At 40.0% G+C, this 19,118-nt stretch overlaps 1 protein-coding gene across 16 annotated transcripts in view; it reads left to right on the forward strand.

The window, feature by feature from the left end:
• Window positions 1-19,118, forward strand: part of CALD1 (caldesmon 1) — a 183,309-nt gene that overhangs the window by 71,993 nt on the left and 92,198 nt on the right. For 10 of the 16 annotated variants that reach the window (XM_070617755.1, XM_070617758.1, XM_070617759.1 and 7 more), the window contains exon 3: window positions 16,116-16,227. In XM_070617755.1, coding sequence (XP_070473856.1) covers window positions 16,157-16,227 — 71 coding nt within the window. In that variant the 5' untranslated portion in view covers window positions 16,116-16,156. Of the gene's footprint in view, window positions 1-14,162; window positions 15,420-16,115; window positions 16,228-19,118 lie in introns of those variants that run through there. The other 6 variants (XM_070617757.1, XM_070617762.1, XM_070617766.1 and 3 more) reach the window with 1 other exon arrangement.

Below are 19,118 nucleotides of genomic sequence, written 5' to 3' on the forward strand. Positions count from 1 at the left end.
CATCACAGGCTTAAAAAATATATAAATATAAAGACGTTCGTTATAAGGAGAAACTCTGGGGACATTTCTAACTGCCTCTCTCAGATTGCTGGCTAACGGTTTAAAGAAAAAGATGCAGTTGTAACCTGGGGTTGATGGGGGAGGCATGTCACCACCATTAGCACCATCTGCCCTTTTTCTTGTTCCTCAAACATACTCATTCAGTCACACAACCATTCATTCATTCTACAGCCACATATTGAATAAGACCTTCTCCATCCCAGCTGTTGTATTAGTCTGGGCTGCATTATCAGTTTTAGTATTCCTTCATTCTCTCCTATAAAAGGAATTTTTTTTAATGCAATGGAAAATTTGGTAAATCCAATCATGTGTTCATTAATGTAAGTTGTGATTTCTGAATCTTTTATTTGTTTTTCATTGGCCTCATCTTGCCGAGGAGTCATAATATTTTAAATTTTTCTGCCTTCTCATCTACCTAGCATACTTAATTATGTGGTTTACAGGCAAAACACTGCAATGCCCTGGCTATATTTGTAATTCGAGTTTTCTGCAAGTCACTTTGAAACAGGATGCATAATTGCCACCGACATTATTTTGTTTCCTAAATTCTTGTTTTCATGAATGATTTTTTAAAAAGGGGATATAACTATAGTTTCAAAGTAATTGAAAATTAAAAGCAAGGTAAGGGTGCTGTGACATTTTTATGGAATGCTCATAAGAATTAAAGGTGAGAGACCCAAAGAGGATTTGCCATGAAACCATGGAGCTTAAGTCACAAGGCCTTTCCTCTAGACAGGCGCCTGACACAACCCTGCCTAACTTTTTACATTTAACACTGTATTCTCTTTCCTGAAGAAGGCCTCCCAAATAACCTTCAGATCCCACAAAACTTGGATCTGCTCTGAGATTGACACAAACAGATAAACTTAGATGGGGTATCTTCATGCTCAAAGCTAACTCAATGAAAAAAAGCAAAAAAACGATCAAAGTGTGAAGTATCGTATTTTATTTCTTAAAGGCTGTAGGATGAATTCCACTCACTTGCTAAAGTGGACTCGACTTAAATGAAACAATAAATCCATTTGGCAAATCACAAATTAACATAAACAGGAGATTCATTTTTACTTCATTAATAAACATTGTATGTGAACTTAGCCTCACATGGAGCAGGCCAAATCCTCCAGATAGGAAACAGCTCCTAGTGAGGGGCATTTGTAGAGGAGCCTGGATCCTTCCAGGCAATCACACAGTCATTTCATCATCCTGGTTCTTGCCACAGTCTACCTTGTATTATGCATTTACAGGTCACGTGAGATGTAGCATCGTGCTATGATTAAAAGGATAGCCCCTAGGGCCAGATCTGACCGGATGTAAACCCAGCTCTGCTCTTTACATGTTCTGTGACTTCCGGCAAATGACTCATCTCCTCTGGGCCTCCGTCTTTTTATCTGTAAGATGGGGACGATAAGGATTGTTATAAAGATTTAAATTGATATTTATGAAATGCTCAGGACAGAGTATGTGCTATATAACTGTTGACTAAATAAATGAACTTCTCCATCTAGACTGTAGGCTAGTAGAGGTTCGCTTGGGGGTCACCCTTGCTCCCACACAGTGCCTTGTCTGGCACATTAATAGAGGACTCTACAGATCAGAGGTCACAAACCAGCACCCAGGACCCACATTTACCTGCAAATGTGCTTCCCTTGCCCAGCATGGTATTTTTAAAATTTGAATTTGAATGCTCTTAAGGATGCGTGCATTCTCTGTTTCCCCATAGACCACCACTCCCCGAATATTCATCTCTTTCGTCTTTAATTTGAGTCCGTCCTCCCTGTTATAAGTGAGTGAACACATAATATGTGAACAGTCCTGTAGCTACGACTCTTATGTCAGGAGTAGGGAGATGGGGCCAGGGAGGAAGTGCAGTGTGAGCCACTTCCACTCGCTGAGGCCCTGCCAGCAAATGGTGTTCAGTTAACCTACCCATCCCTAGTTCTATACTAGAAGTCACAGGAGGGAAATGAGCACCTGACTGAAGCAGAGCTGTGCGCTATCTAACGTTAGAAGATCATTTTCATCATGGACTGAGTTGAGCAAGGCTATATCAGTCATGACAAGCTGGGTTATGCTCTGGTCAGAAACAACTCGAAAGTCCAGTGATTTAAACAACAAAGGTTTGTACTCATGCTTTCTCTCCAACCCTGGGTAGGCAGGGGTGTCTGGTCCTCATCATTGTCATCTTGACTTGGGGACCCCAGCTGACAGCTACTATTTGGAAATACTGCTGCTTACCATGGTAGAGAGAAATGAAATTTCTGAAGGGTCTCCCTACAATGATTAAATGCTCTGCTTCAGAAGTGACATGACACTTAGGCTCACAACTCATTCGCCAGAACGAGTCACTTGGCCTCAGCTGACCACAAGGAGGCCAGCAAGTACAATTCTATAATGTGCCCAGAAAGGGTAAAACTGGAACACAGGGCAAACAGTGCTAATGGCCATAGCTGTGACATTTTTTTGCAATTTGGGTTCTCAGGCCAGAAGCTTTTCAGTAAGTTCAACTCAGCAAATATTCCCCTGCGTCTATAAAGGCATAACAGCAAAATATCCAGCACTGTGAGGGGATAGCGAAGGCATTGAGGCCCTGACATTGAGCAGCTTCAGACTTGCTCAAGAGAAAGAGAAGCTATAAAATATTTGAATAACAAAACCATATGGTATTGATCACCAAAAAGAACAGTGCCAATAATGCTGAAGAAGTTGCAAGAGAGGATGGTTCTAGAATAAAGATAGAAGGGAGCTAGACTCTAGCTAGAAAAATATATGGAATTTGCAAAAGGAGTAGAGAGTATTTCAGATAATGAGAGAGAGGAAGCAGGGACAAAGGCCCTGAGGCAGAAGTGGGAGCTAGATCATTCCAGACCTGCGTTTGCATGTGAGAGTGGGGTTGGGAGTGGAATCATGTGATGGAGTGGAATCAGGTGATGCGTGCAGTAAAGCCTTTTCCTGGAGGCCTCTGAGGTCTACTGAGAAACAGGATATTGGCATGTGGGAGGAGGATTGTCCTTCCTCACCAACCTCCAAAATCAAGCCCCACCCACTAGTCCCCAAACCAAGAGTTCTGGACGCCCAACAGCTTCCCAGACCCACAGGGCAGTCTCTGAATGGAGACAGTAGTAAACCTTGAGTTGCTCCTATTTCCAGTTTAAGGCATCTTTGTTCGCTTCTCCTGCTAACAAAGAATATTCAAGTTCAAGTGAAATAGCCTGTCCTTGCTGGGGTCAGTTCAGCCTTTTTGCTATGTAACATCTGTTTTTGAAATTCGGCTGAGACCCTGACTTAAATCTGTTTAACTTAAAAAGCGGCGAGAGAACATCTTGTTTTCATGAATGTCCAGGGGCTGTGTGTCAACAAATAAAAGCTCTGTTTGTGGTATTTAAAGTGGAAAAGTTGGTTGTGAGATGTTCTGCCACTGGGGTAAATTTATTATGGACTGTTCTTTTCTTGGAATCATGAACCAAAGTCTGAAAAAACAAAGCGGATCAACTTCGTTTAAATCAGCAAATTTCTGCTTGATGGTGGGTGAGAAACATGCTTTTATTGTCAGAAGGTCACCGAGCTGGATGGTTTCTAGAAAGATGCCTCCTAATTTAGCCATGTGAAGCTAATGTCTTAAGTGGATTCCCTGTGTATAAATTCCGGCAGAAAGCATCTGATAGGTCATTATTTTTATATTGTTTACACAAGATCCGAGGTGGGAAAGAAGGGGTAACACCATCCCTCAAAGCTGACCAGCTACTTTACTCCTCACCCACTTCTTTAGGAGAGAGGAGCAGAGGAGAGCTTGATTTATCAGAACCTAGATGAGTGAGTGTCTGGCACATAATAGATGTCGATATATATCTAATGAATACAAACTCTGGTCTTATAAATTTATGTTCCCTTGATGAATGTATGTTCGTGTGTGTATTAATATTCCTGTTTGAAAAAGCTGTTACTGTCTATGTGTTATTCTGGCCCAAAGAAAACCATCAGGTCATTCCTGTAGTTCTCTCTCATAGCAAGCTGTATTTTTCCTTCCTAACCCTTATGCCAATTTATATTTTATTTATTTACTGCCCCTCTCCACTATCAGACTATAAGGAAGATGAGGGCAGGGTGGTTGCATTCACAATTTATATGCCACACCAAGCAAGGTGGTTAGTACATAAATAATACTTCATAAATATTTGCTGAATGTTTTCATTGAAGTTTTCATTGTGACTATGGTTGTAGAGTCTTAACCACTCTTGATCATTTATGAAGAAAACAATAGGGCTTATAATGCAGTTGAATATGCAGTGATGACACGCTCATGTTCATTTGACCATACACTCTACTGGACGTCATGGTGGGATGGGTTAGTCTACATCTCTATTTTCTCAACTTAAAGTTGTCAGGCCACATCTGCCATTATAGCTGGCCAAGATTAATGTCATAGCACATGGCAATAGTTCAGGACTTTTTTCTCTCAGATAGTTAACTCATTCCTGATGGGATTAAATCTATGACTTATTATTAAATCTAACCTTATTAGCAATAAATTCTGGCCCACCAAGCTACCTGATGAAGGCAGTACAAGGATCCATGGTCAGAAAGATGTTTTGGGTGCCCAATGGGCATATAGCTTAATGTGCACATTCGTTTGTCTAGTGGTTACTCTAGAGCTTTCTTTCTGATGGTCAAGCAAAACATGAACACTTCAACTTGAGTGGGAACAAAGTGGATTCACTTGCTCCATTTTGCTTTGGCTGCGTGTGTAGACAGGGTTGAAATAGGAAAGATTTGTGAGTTCCAAAGGATCTCAAGAGAAATGCTCATTCGTTTACGGGAGGTGCAATTCCACAATAGTTTCTTGCTTTGTATACTTGAAAACATTCCCAAAGAAACAAAGTTGGATGCAGAAAAAATAGTGGGAGAAAAGAAAAATAATACTCTGAATTCTGAACAATTCTACTTTAATAGGTTGATCTGTCTGCCAGCTGGCCACAGCGTTGACTACTTGTAATATATACTTTTGGTAGGCCGCATGTAGTTCTTGGAACTGTTTATATTAGACTGCAGAAACTTAATTATTCTAAAATTGGCAGGACTTACTTTGGTTACTTAATACAAAGTTGCTTAGTCATCTTTATACACGGTGTGGACAGCATTGTTTAAGTGTGAAAAATCGGGAAATGCAAATGTGCTCCGAAGAGATTTTAGGTCAGGTAGAAAAACAAGAAGGTATAATTTTTTCCAAGATGCTGGGCAGGTGGTTGCCACATGTTTTAATTTGACAAGCTAGGTGACTGTTGAGTTGAAGTCCTTGATTACATGTATTTTTCCATTTTCTCTGTGGATTTTGTCAGAAGTAAAAAGCTGCTGCTTGTCCTTAGATTGTGTTCTAATCCTACATTTTGCAAAGTACAGGTTGTCCAGCAAGAGCTTGAGGAACTCTAGAATCTGCTGTCGGAAGAGTTTCTTGTTCTCAGAAACAGGGATGTCATTTCAAGCAGGTTGTCACAAAGATCCTCCTTTTGACTCTTTGGTGTGAATGCTTATCTTACCAGGCATGAACTACTGCCTTCCAAAGGCAATACAGATTTACAGGGCCCCAGCAGGGAAATGGGCAGGCAAAATGAGTTTCTTCCGTGTATTTTAGAGTCTGAAGTGGCGCCAGAGGTCTCCAGTATTTCCAGGAATGCCTATGGCAACCTCACACTCTTCCTGTGACCTGGACTGGGGCTCCTGAGAGAGATGGTGAGAAATGATAAAAGTCCTGTAGCCAATGGGTAGTGACACCAGGCCTGGGGAGGATAGGTTCCCAAGTGAACACCCAGAACAGCGCCTTATGTTTCTAATTACTGAGCACGGTTAGAGAGCAAAATCAGGCAACACTTTTCTTTAGACTGATGGAAGCATTTAAATCAGCTTTGAATGTCAGTGTTTTCTAATTATGATGGAGAAGTGGCAAGGAAACTCCAAAGGCTGTGGAAATTTGCAATGTTTCAGCTCAACCCTGATTTTCTTCTTTTATTATTCATCATATGTCTTCTTTGTCCTTTTTCTCTTTGAACATCCCAGAACAAACCTATTCCCTCAGTTACAAATGCTTAATACTCCTCTTCTTGGAACCAGAATGTTTTTCTCAGACAAAGTTCTTTTCCACTGAGGAAAACAATCACAACTACTAATCACAATATAAAATAGAGCTTTATCATGAACCACCACCATCCCCAAGGTTACAGAGAGCTCAACTGGAGACATAACCTTTTGATCATGTCTTAGCCAAGTTTGTCTGTTTACCAATTAAGTCCAGTGAACAAACAACGCCCTGGAATCCATTCCAATTCAATAAGTGGGAATCTAGTGCTGACTATAAGAAAAAATACTTGGTTAAGAACTTTGAGGAATCACAAAAATGAGTAACAACCTTAAGGAGGCTACAATCTTCTAGGGAAGACAGATATGTACTTAATAATTAAAATATAAGCTATAGAGTAAGTACTCCAATAGAACTGACATGGGTATCAATACAAATTCATGTCAGTGGCTAAGCGGTTCAGAGATCCTATAATCTTGTGTTAATCTTAAGCAGGCTGCACTGTGACCCATTCCTTACATGAAGAAAGTCCAGAAATCCCCAAACTAACAAATGGGAGAAAGTACCATCTAAATGACTCGTGTGAAAGGAAGAAGGAAACAGTCTAGGCACTTCTCAATTTATTATTTAACTTATGTGTAGATCAGTGTGTTTAAATCATGTCTATTATGTCCAAGGGACATAATGGATAATGTCTCTTGGTTTGGTTTCAAAGCTTTATGTCCTAGATTATAAACTCCTGGAATAGTCTCTAACTTGTTTCATAATTCCAGAACACAATAAGTGAATTTATGACCATGATGAATAGAAGCTGAATAATTCACTAGAGAATAATTAGTCTCTGATCAATAATAGCATGTCCTTCATATACAAAAATGTTGCCATTAACAAGTGCCTCTAGGACATACCTTTGAATTATTTCTAGCAGAGTAAATGGATTTGCATCCTGCCATCTAAACTCTCTCTCACCTTACTCATATTTTATATTAGCTAGATAGCTGGCTAAGTCTCTGGATCTAGTGTTTGATCATTAAATTGGAAATGTTTGTTGAAAAATCCATCACAAAGAGCAGACCCATGGGTTGCTGATATTTTTATAGCTGAGTAGACCAGAAAGGCCTGAGGGTCATGCACAAGTAAAACTATTATGTAAAATATGATGATCTCTGTACCATGTTTATAATTGGTAAAGACCTATGGCCTCTGATCTTTTGTTCCAAATAAACCACTCTTAGGCCTTGTTGCGAAATTTGAAGTGCGATCTCTCTTGAGACAGTGTCTCAGCTTCTTTCTCATTTGCCAAGCATTTCACTTTCTCAGCAGCAAGTGCTCAGTCATAGCGCGATGGCCCAATCCAGAAGACACTCTGCAAGAGAACAGACAGGTTACTAACGAGAGAATTAAAAGAGTACAACCATGCTTTGAGATGCTGACCTGTACCATACCCCAGATTTTATTCCATCTTCTTTATGAGATTGCAAGGTCTTTGAAGACAGAGACCATGTCTTACATACCTTCATGTCTGAACTGCACACATTACTTCATACAGGACAATCATTTTCTGTCAGGAGCTGGAAGGCCTTACAGCAGGGCTGTCCGATAGAATTTTCTATGATGATGAAGATGTTCTCTGTCTTATATGGTAGCCACTAGACACATGTAGCCACAGAACACTTGAAATGGGGCCAGTGAAACTACAGAACTGAATTTTTAATTTTATTTAATTTTAATTAATTTAAATTTAATTTGCCTCGTGTAACTAGTGGCTACTGTATTGGACAGCACAGACTTAGAATTTTAACAAATATCTTTTCAGGACAGCCCTAAACTGATGGCTACTTCACCTCTCTGACTATTTCCAGTAGCAGGGACACGGGTTCACACTTTCTCAGGGGCCCTACCCATCTTTGGATAGTTCTACTGGGGCCAGAGCCCCAGTCTCAGAACATCAGAATTGGCCTCTGGTATCAGCATTCTTTCAGAAAGCACAGGTATACATTTTTTAGCAAACTATACATTTTTTTTCTCACACAGACACAGGTTGGTGGAGAATTTCCATTTTTTCCTTAAGGTTCATACCTATGCCTTTTACTCTTCTCTAAGGTCAAAGAGAGCAGCTGTGGCCCAATGCCTATTCTGATTTGGTATTCACCTGCGTCTTTCAGTCTAATTCTCCCTGAGTTTGCCAAGGAAAAGTATTTTAAACTCTTGAAAAGGGCACAGAAGGAATTGGGTTCCAAATTTTCACTTCTCTTCACTCTTCTAAGAAAATCTTCAGGTTGGTTTAGAGATTAGTCTAAATACTACCAGTCCTGGTTTTCCACTGATTGGCTGTGGCTAAGGAGCTGATGCTAAAGGTCTCTATTGTCTGTCTTTATTCTTTAAATGGAGATCAATCTACTTCTCTTCCTTGGAAGTATCAAACAATGATAGCCATAGAGTTTTGAAAAATATAAAGTGCTCCAAATAAGGTGGTATTATTTGGGACAACACTTTAAAATGCGACCTAAAATCCTTGAATGTGTTGACTTTCCAAGTGTTGAAGTCAATATATATAAATATTATCATTTCACAAACCTAAAATGCCCCAACTGCCCACTCCTCCTAACGTGGGAGAGAGGCCACAAAGACATTGATTTTAGTAATGTTAAGTCTGTTAGTTCTCCTGTCTTGCAAATGGAAAAATGCAAATAGAGAAAAAGTAACCATAAATGACTGAGCAGAGAAGGAGAGAAAACGGGTCAGAACCTGTTAGCCTGCTCTCAGTAGGACTGTGCGTTCCGATTCTACTGGTTAGAGAAAAGAAATGACTTGTGAAGGCCTAGCTCCTCAGGCTGATCCCATTCGTTCTTATTTCTATGTTGCTGGTCTTGACAAATGTGCCTTGATGATTACATGTATTTTTTCTTTTTAAGTAGCACAGATTTTTGGAACACGATGGTGAAGGTTGAGCTAAAGTTAAGTCCAAACTGTACGTTACAATCCATGTGTTTATTTGGTTTTTGAGTCCCAAATGAACCATTCAGTTCAGAAAAGAGTAAAGCAGGTTGATAAATTGAATTTTTTTAAAAAGGACAAAAGTTCATTTTCTACAGTCAGAAAGAAAACACTGCCAGATTTACTGTGTAACTACTGCAAATGTGGGTTTATGTAACTTTTGAGATTCATGTATAGTCTATTACCAAGGTCTTTAATTCACTTTGTAAACACTGATCAGTCAATAAAACACAGAGATGAATCAGCTTGAGTTACAGTTTCCATACTCATAATGGTGAAATCAAGAATAAAAATCCAATGACTTGAATCACTACAATTTCTGAGTTCTTGCTATGTCTCAATAGTTAAGAGATTTTTTAAATGGCTGTATCTATTCATAAGGGACCTTAAGAATGAGCCATGTAGAAAGTAAAATATTCAACTGCTACTTAGAACAATTAATGAGCTGCAGCAAGGCAGCACATCATTAATTACCAAAATGAATGATAGATGTTCAAGGAGGGAGATATCACTTCCAAGCTAGTGTCCTCAGGAAAGCCATCATGAAGGAAGTGAAATTTGAGCCTGAAATTCTTAGCTGAATAGAATATGGACAATAAAGAGGATAGGAGAGCTCATTCCAGATGGATGCAATAGTATGAAATAAAAGTGCAGAGGTAGAAAATTGAAAGACACATTTGAAAGGCAATAAAACATTTTTTATTTAGGATGACATGAGATGTTCTGCCTGAAAGGAAAGTTAATGCTTTCTAAATCAGAAAATTAGAGGAAAATGTACTTAGATATCATTTAGACCTGGAAAGAAGGAAACATGGACACGTCATGTTTGACGCATCCATCTTTGCTGGATTAGAAAGCAGATATAGAACTACACTATTATATGGAGTAGGATGAAACCTCAGACATTGTCTAGTCCAACCATCTTGTTTTACAGAAAGGGTGAGCCAGTTTCCTAACTCTGAGTCCGGGTTACTGTTGGCCAAGGGTTTGTGGAGGAGGGCAATTGAAGGATTGAGGTGAGTGAAGATAATTTGAAGAGCAGGGCTGGGGAAATCTGCTGGAGTATGTTACACTCAAAAATCACCCAGTACCTGTAGGATGAAGAGAAGCATCACTGAGTTGCAGTAATCGTCCAGCTGAAATTAACACAAACCTTTGGGACAGACAAAACATGGTCCCTGACTATCCCCCACAAAGCCCTGAATCTCAAGAACGAAAACCAGAAGGCAGATGATAGATGTGATCCAAGTTTGAAGATGGGTATGACAGACCTGGTAGAAGTTTAAAGAAACAAGAAAGTCTGAAATGCAAGTTCCAGGAAAACAGGGACCCTTTCAGTCTTGTTCACCATTGTATCCCCAGTGCCTAGAACAGAACCTGGCACACAGTAAATACTTAGTAAATGTTCATTGAATATTGATGTTATAAATGATTTGTGGGGCTTCATTGAGGTAGTTGGGCCATGAAATTTATAGTGGATACATAATGATGACTCGTCAGAAAGGATCTGTCTAACAACGGTTATGAGGGTCGGGAGACTGGGGTTTCTTGCAATTGCAAAGAAATAGTTATGCTGGGGATGAGGATACAGTGGGCCAGAGCAGGAAGGTGTGTAATGAGGAAGGTGCAATGCAAGAGAAGAAACTCTAACATCTCAAAGAAATTGCAACGACGCTGTCCAGAATCTGACCATTCTGATTTATGAATCCTAGAAAAAATAGCGATAAAATAATAGAGGCTTAAAAGTATTTTCAAGGTTTAATTCAATTGAAATCTCTGAGACATGATAATTCTATGATTTAAACCAAATGGATTTGAAATTAAAGAGGTATTATCTTAGTTTATATGATCCAATGAGTTAAGCCGGAGATCACTGACGCTAGTCTTCTCAGAACTTCCCTGGGGCAGTCTTACTTATTCCCTGAGAGGGAAAACAATTCCTAGAGGGAACTAGTGGATTAGTCCAAGAATATTATAGTGGTTAGGAGCACACACTTCGAAATTCTGTAAATGGAGATTATAATATTATGTAGATAAAGTGATCTTACATATGTTTAAATGGCCCAGCAGAGCTATCAAGCCACAAAAAGACATGGAGAAAAGGTAAATGCAACATGAAAAAAGACAATCTGAAAAGGTTACATACTGTATGATTTCAATTATATGACATTCTGGAAAAGGCAAATCTATAGAAAGAGTAAAAAGATCAAGGGTTGAAGGGGGAAGGAGGGAAGGATGAATAGATGGAGAACAGGGGCTGTTTAGGGCAGTGAGACTCTTCTGTCTGATAATATAATGGTGGAGATGAGATATGCACTTGGCAAAACCCACAGAACTATACATCACAAAGCGTGAAACCTATTGTAATCTATGGACTTTAGTTCATAATAATATATCAATATTGGTTCATCAATTGTAACTAGTGTATCACACTACTGCAAGATGTTTGTGATAGGCTGTATTGGTTTTCTAAGGCTGCCGGAACAAAGTGCCCCAGACTGGGTGGCTTAGAACAGCAGAAGCATTGTCTCAGAGTTGTGGAGGCTAGAAGTCCAATCAAGGTGTCAGCAGGGCCCTGCTCCCTCTGAAGACCCTCGGGAAGGCTGTGTTCCGTGCCTCTCTCCCAGCTTCTGGTAGCCTCAGATATTCCTTGCCCTTCATCTTCTCATGGCATTGTCCCTGTGTCTTTACTTTATCTTCCCTTTGTGTGTGTCTGTTTCTACGTCCAAATTTCCCCTTTTTGTAAGGACACCAGTCATATATGATTAAGGCCCACTCTAACAATCTTATCTTAACTTTGCTACATGTACAAAGATCTTATTTCCAAATAAGGTCACATTCTGAGGGTGAAGACTTCAGCATATCTTTTGGCAGGGCGTACACAATTCAATGCAAACAGAGAAGAAACTGGGCAGGGTGGAGGACAGGGAGTATATTGGAAGTTTGTACTTTCTGTTTACTTTTTCTTTAAACTTAAAATTACTTTCAAAAATAAAGCCCATTAATTGTAAAAAACAAAAAAAGCAAGTAACAAAATATGACCCAGCACACAGTACATATTCAATAAATGTTGTTTACTTTTGGAAGCTGCATTAGCGTATTCGGTGTCCCTCACTCAATAGGTTTTATTTTTGATGCATTCTAAGACCAATATCGGCACTGCCCAAGAGCCCAAAGACTTTCCCCCACTCATTCGCCATTCTGTTTGTGATAATTTGAAGGTAGATGAGACTTAGCTTCCTCCACGTGGCTTCTGCCCCTAATAATTGAGCGCTGGATTAAAAAGCCAACTGCTCACAACCGTCTCCTGCCTTGACTGTATTTACACATGCTTGTGCACACACGCACATTCACACACACACATCTGCGCACGTGCACGCGCACACACACACACCCCTAAGATGGCTTCTTATGTGCCACCAAACCCCATCCCAAATGAGCAGAAACAGACCAGTTCTCCTTATAAAGCAGTCACAGGAAATATCTGTAGTGAGAGCCACACACCCATAAAGGCAAAAAAAAACAAAAGAAAAAGAAAAGCTTTGTGAACACAAAACATAGTCATAATTAGAATTCTTGGTTGAAGGATGCACATCAGAAATTTAATTCAAATTTTTAATTTAAGGAAAAGAATCATAGATTGGATTTAATAAGTATACTTTAATTCCCAATCTAGGGAGGGAAATGAAGAAGAGAAAGAGAAGAAAGTGATAGAGAATGAAACAAATGAAAAAAGAAATGGCAGAAGAAATATTGATAAATATCGATAAATCCTCCTCCCCAATGGGAAGCAGAGAGGGAAAAGCAGTGAGAAGGAACGGAAAGAGATGACCCTTCAGGAGGTCCTGATGTGGTGGAGAGACACAGGAGGTCCATTTATAGTGCCATCACCTGGGCCACCAGCGTGTGGTGTCATTACCGAAAGGAAGGGCAGTGTGCTAAGTGATTTGAAACCTGTAACATTGATTTATCACTTAATTACAACATAGATGTGCCCTATTTCAAGAAAATCCGGTATTTGAGAACCCATGTTGACAAGACAAATACATCTGTCAGAAGCTAATGATTCATCTGCCTTTGAAAAGCACTTTTTTCCCTTTACAGAAGGAGTCACGTCAGAGTTCTTTCAATAGCATGACTAACTGCCCCCCCAAAATTTAGATTTTCATAAAACTTTCCAAGAACTCGTCTGTCATATGTATTGATACATACCTCCTCTAGCCTGCATTTCAGGCTACTCTGTCCATTTCTGACTCTCAGGAGCTCCACAGTTTACAGACTCCCTCTGCCTTAACATGTCATCATTTCATTGGTTCAGTTTGTTTCCTAACCGTTGTTTCCGGAAGTAGTCCAGCATTGACTGGGGCTAGGAGAGGAAATGAGAGATGGGAGTGTGGAAGGTGCTGCCCCCAAAAGAGGGAGAAAAAAATCACTTACAATTCTACCCAGACATGGCTCCTCTTACATAGGAACAGTGCCAGAGAATTTCAGAAAGCTCTGTGATATGAGGGTGTGAGGATAAGGAAAAACTCCAGCCCCATCCTGCTTTGAGACCAACCGAGAGCCATTTTCACAAACACACACACCTTCTCTCCCCGACCCAACCACATACACCCCAACGGAGAGTCATACCATGCAGTACCCAGATGTGTTTTCTCCTCTCCCTCACATGTACCTACCACATGTCCACAAAGCATGACCCAGAAAGGCACTTGTCTATGTAGATGCAGCATAGAGCTCACTCTCTGTCTGCCTCCCTTCCACCGCCTAAATGACACGCATACATACTTGCAGCATTCAAATGAGTAAATAACCGGATAGGTAGAGTTTTTCTATGGTTGGGAAAGAAAAAATTGCCCAAGTAAGTAAGAAAAGGTGAGCTGTAGGAGGAGAGAATGGGTAGAAGAAAAAGAATGTGCGTAGGTAGAGAACCAGTGAGCATGGTCAACAAGTGACCACTCAATGTTAGCCAGCTGCACTTTCCTTTGCGTACTCCAAGACACTGTCGGGCTCTGCCAACCAGATGCCTCTTCGGCCTGCTTGGGGAGATTTGTTTCACTGCTCATTAGCACCTCCACCAGAGGTATAGGCTGAGAAATTCGAACCACTGTTAACAAGCAGCCAGCATGACTACTTAGCTTGTATAAGCGAGACCCGAAAGCTTAGAGGATGCTCTTCAAGCCACTTGGATAAATTTTAAAAAGTGAAATTGTTTGCTTACAGACAGACCTCTTTCTCCCATTTCTGTTTGCTGTTGCTATAGTTATTGGAGAAGTGGTTTATATACAACGAAAGACTTTACTGAAGAGCTTACTCTCTCACTACACCCTGCATTCAAGTAACTGAGTTTTGGTCCCACTGCCCACAGGGCTGCGCTGCTCAGAACAGGAGCCCACCTTGAGGAGAAAGACCCTTAGATGACCCTCAAATCACTTTTATTTTTCCGTTTTGATAACTATGATTAGATCAGTTTGGAGAATATAGAGAAATGTCTTTATGGTTGATGAAATTAAAAAAGGAGAACTGATTCTTTCCTTCATAACTAGCAAAATCTTGGAAAGTATTCTTGGTAAGAGGAGGTGGAAGAACACCTTAAAATTTAAAAGCTCCAAATGAACACCAAAATTTGAATTTCCAAAAGATTTATAAGCAGTATAAATAAGACCCTAGGGGATAAGAAAAGGGCGGGGCGGGGGGGGGGGCAGAATTCAAACATATTTGAGTTTTGTTTTTGTTGGCTGAGATTTTAGTTTTGTTTTTGTGGGTTTTTTAAGGGGAAAAAATGCTTGAAAATAAAAGAATTTGACAATTTACTTAAGGAGGTTTCTGAACTTGGCTTCAAAATCTAAGTTTTGCTTTTTGCTCCATCAAACAAAAATGCCATTAGGGGATGGCTTTAGGCTTTGTGCAGCTCCTTATTTTCCTACGCGGGGCAAATGGCTCGTCTCATGTGCACAGAAAGCGCTGGAAAATATTTTTTGTGATCTGAGTGCAGCAGAGAGTCTAGGATTCCAGAGGAAGTGGAGGCCTCCCGCTCCACACAGGAAACAATCTTCAAGCAGGCCTTAAATGCCAGATTCCAGGCCGAGTTTAACTAACCACTGACAGCTCTGTAAACAAAGCAAGGACAAAAAGAGCCCGCTTCCCCTTTTCTGGTAGTCATTTTGGGTTTGGGGGCTGCAGGGGAATTCTGGAATACTTGACTCCATGGCACAGAAACACAGGGGAAGCGGGTTCCTCAGTTGAAGAGCTGGAAAAGGAAGATCTTTCTGGGATTCAAACCATCACGGAGGAGGTAGGAAAGGATAAAATGGTTGGGTTACAAAGAGCCGGGACTTCTGAGCTCTGAAAACAGCTTGATCACAACGTAACTGCTTTTTAAAATGCTGCTGCATTATGTTTATTCATGGTATTATTGCTGTGGCCTCTATTATCATTCTGATATTAATGTTCTTGTAGAATATGCAAATTATGCCTGGATACTTGTATTATTTTATTTCTCTCTTTTACTTTTCTCTTAGTTCCTACGTACTCCTTTTCTTGCCCCTTTCTCTTTTCTCTCTCTTTTTTTTTTCCACTCTTGTTCTCTTTTCCTCTTTCTTTGTTCACTTTTTCATAACTTTTGTCTGTGGGCAGCAAGTTACAAAGAACAAAATCATTTGGTAGCTCTGAAGTGATCCCACCAATATTTCAAATCTTCAAAACCTCTCTGTCTCTTGAGGTCTTTATTTTTTTAACTGTAATCCTAGAATCTTACTTTTTTGTCTCTAATAGTTTCATGAATGAGACTGAATTTAACACATAAAGAACTCGGCTTGGGAGTCAGAAATTGATCACTGGCTGCCTCACCAGTCTTCTAAGGTGTTTTTCTTAAGAGTAAAGAAAAAATGAAGTGATGAAAAAGTCTGGGGGTAGGGGGAGACCTAAGCGATTCATGGGAGATAATACTCCGATTCATCTATGATGTTGATTTCTACCTCCTCCTCTTTAGATCCAGACATTATCTGGTCTCCTGAATCCTGAAACCACACCATGGATGATTTTGAACGTCGCAGAGAACTTAGGAGGCAAAAGAGGGAAGAGATGCGCCTCGAAGCAGAAAGGTAAGGATCCGGATTGCATTTGTATTCTGTTATTAACAATGTTGGTTTCAGGCCTCAAGGATCATCACTCTGAAGGGGCAAATGTATTGCACACTAAACTGTTTACAAAAGCAGTTAGGGAAAATATTCCTAAGACTCTAAACTCTGCATGAAAAAATAAAACAAACATCAAGAAAAAGAGAGATTTGAGAAAAACTAAATAGTTGCGTTTAATCAGTGTCTTTCATATTGGAATTTTTAAATGACAAAAGCAATACGTGGATAAAAGTTAAAAAGCAATTATAACTGAAATAACAGAAAAATGATAAATAGTGAATATTGAGACCGTTTAGGAAGTGGATCTTCAGTCTAACAAAGTAAAGGGGACAAATTTTTACTCTTATTAGAATCTTGTGACAAATTTTTATTCTTTTTAGAAAAGCATCCCAATTCAGTAATCCACATCTTATGGGTTAATAGTTGGTGGAGTATATTACTGTGGAGATTCTGAGTCTAGTTGGAAGCTGTTATGTTGTGTGAAATGTCTGTCGTGGTGACTTCAAGGGCAAGTTGGAGAAATAAAGCAATGACATATGAAGCACGGGACATAAATGCATATTTTAAAATTTTAGGCCTCATAGCAAAGGACATGGCATTTAATGTGGCTTAAATCAGATGTTCCTTTGAGAAAGCACAGTGGGCATTCACAGGAAGAAAAATGTTAAACAAGAGTCTTAAAACCAAATCAGTTTTGCTTCTCAGTAATCATGCACCAATGAAAAGATGGCAGCAAGGTGATCTTTTAGCGATTCTGCTGTAGAAAACCGGAAACTTACACATATAGCAAAACATATCTTGGGCTATAAGCTCTACTTATTTGTACGGAGAATGCAAAAGAAGAGGTTAAAGCTACGGTCTTGGATTAACTTGGTCAGAGTTGGCTGCCATTCATGGAATGTCTATGCACATACATGCATAGTACCATGAGTGGCAACTGGGTTCTGTGGGTTCAAATCCCACCTCTGACACTTATGAGCTGTGTGGCCATAAGCAAATGACTTCTAAGCCACAGTTGCCTTATTTGTAAAATAGGGATAATATCTATAGAATTTATGTGGTTGTTGTGAAGATTATTGAACTTCATAAATGGCCTAGCCCAGTACCTGGCACATAGTAGGCTTCCATAAATCATAGTCATTGTTATTATTATTTTCAACCATTATCGTTAGCTAAACAAGTAAGAAACAACATAGCAACATAGCCAGAACTAAACGTTAATGCCGAGAGAAGGAAAGACAGTCATCATCCTGTGATGAAACTAGTCAGGGAAGTTTCCTTGGAAGTGGTAAGCCATGGAGGAAGTAATGATGGTGATGAAGAGGAAGAGAGGAGCCATTTAGGTGGGGGAATGACACCAGCAGGAGCTTAGAGGTGGAAATGAGAATCCTCGTGCAAGAAATCCATTGAGTGCTTAAGGAAGAATGAGTTAGACTTGCACATCTTGAGTGTTTCTATTTCACATAAAAGGCAGTAGAGATTTAGCAGGGGAGCTATGTGTCATGAAAATACATTGGAGAAAGTTCTCTACGGTGGACTAGAGTGTGGAGACACCAGCCTTGGAAGAGTCAGTATTGAACATACGGTAATGAGAGCCTGAACCAGGGCATCAAACATTGAAATGAAGATCAAATAGGAGAGTCTTTATAGAGGGAGTATTAGCAAACCTTTCAGGAGAGGGAGAAAGTCAGAAACAATTGCAAAGAATGTAAGTCTGATGATCTGAAAGAAGAGTCTCTGCATCGTCTCAAATGGGAAAACTGGGAAAGGTTCCATTCTTCCATGTCCATGGGGGGAGTGTTTAATTTCAGGTAGAAACCACATCCACATGGAGATATCTTCCAGGCATTTGGAGATAGTAATTTTCAATCTTTGTTCAGAAAGGGAGAGACATTATTATTGGAGAAGTAAGTTTGGGCACACTCAGTATGATGGTGGTAGTGCAAAAGCTGAGTGTGGATGGTAGTGATAGAGCCAAGAAAGCAAGTGTAGAGAGAGTGAGAGGTCATAAAGGCATAATGGAAGCCATCAAAGGAGACCAAAAGATCAGGGGGGTGGGGAGAACCAGAGAGAATATGGGGGTACTCACATGGAGTGGACATCAAAACCTGTAGGCAGTGTCCAGGCCCAGTGGCACAAAGCTTATTCTTTCCAATGAAGGGTTATTTGGCCTTGGGTTCTCCTGAAAGCCTAAAAAATATCTTTACTCAACAAATACTTATTAAGTACCAACCAAGTTTCCATGTCTGTGCTAGGGACAGGGAAAATTACGCTGAGATATAAATAGATGTGGTTTCTGCCTTTATGTCCTTCACGGTATGCTAGGAAACCAAAGTATAGCAGGATCAGGAAACAAACCAGGCCAGAGTGTGGGGGCAGCCCGAAGAGAACTGGTGCTAGGGGGACTCAGGAGTGAGGATGGGAAATCTGACATGGAACTAGATCAGTATCTTCTGATTCTTTGCTTTCTCTGTGAATAGAGAGACAGGGTATCAACGTGATTCCCTCAGTAGAGTTAACTCACTGTGGTCAGAGCCACACTGTAGTTAGAGCAAATGAACTAGGTTTCTTTAGAACCAGATTTTGCCTAAGAACTTTCCACACAGCTACATGTTCATTCCTTCTGGTTTTGTGCTTTGTGTGGAAGGATGTCTTTCTTTAAAGTCAACGTTAAAAGGAATGTACTCAATGAAGCTTAGTTAGGTACCCTTAATAACCTAAAATCAATTTACACAATTTACACAAGTTTGTCCTAATCTTGTTTCACTTACTTTTCTGTCTGTATTAATGATTTTGGGATATTATGTTCCACCTGATTCCTTTCCTTCCTTCCTTCCTTCCTTCCTTCCTTCCTC

The sequence above is a fragment of the Equus przewalskii genome, chromosome 4, assembly GCF_037783145.1.
Source record: "Equus przewalskii isolate Varuska chromosome 4, EquPr2, whole genome shotgun sequence".
Lineage (NCBI taxonomy): Eukaryota > Metazoa > Chordata > Mammalia > Perissodactyla > Equidae > Equus > Equus przewalskii.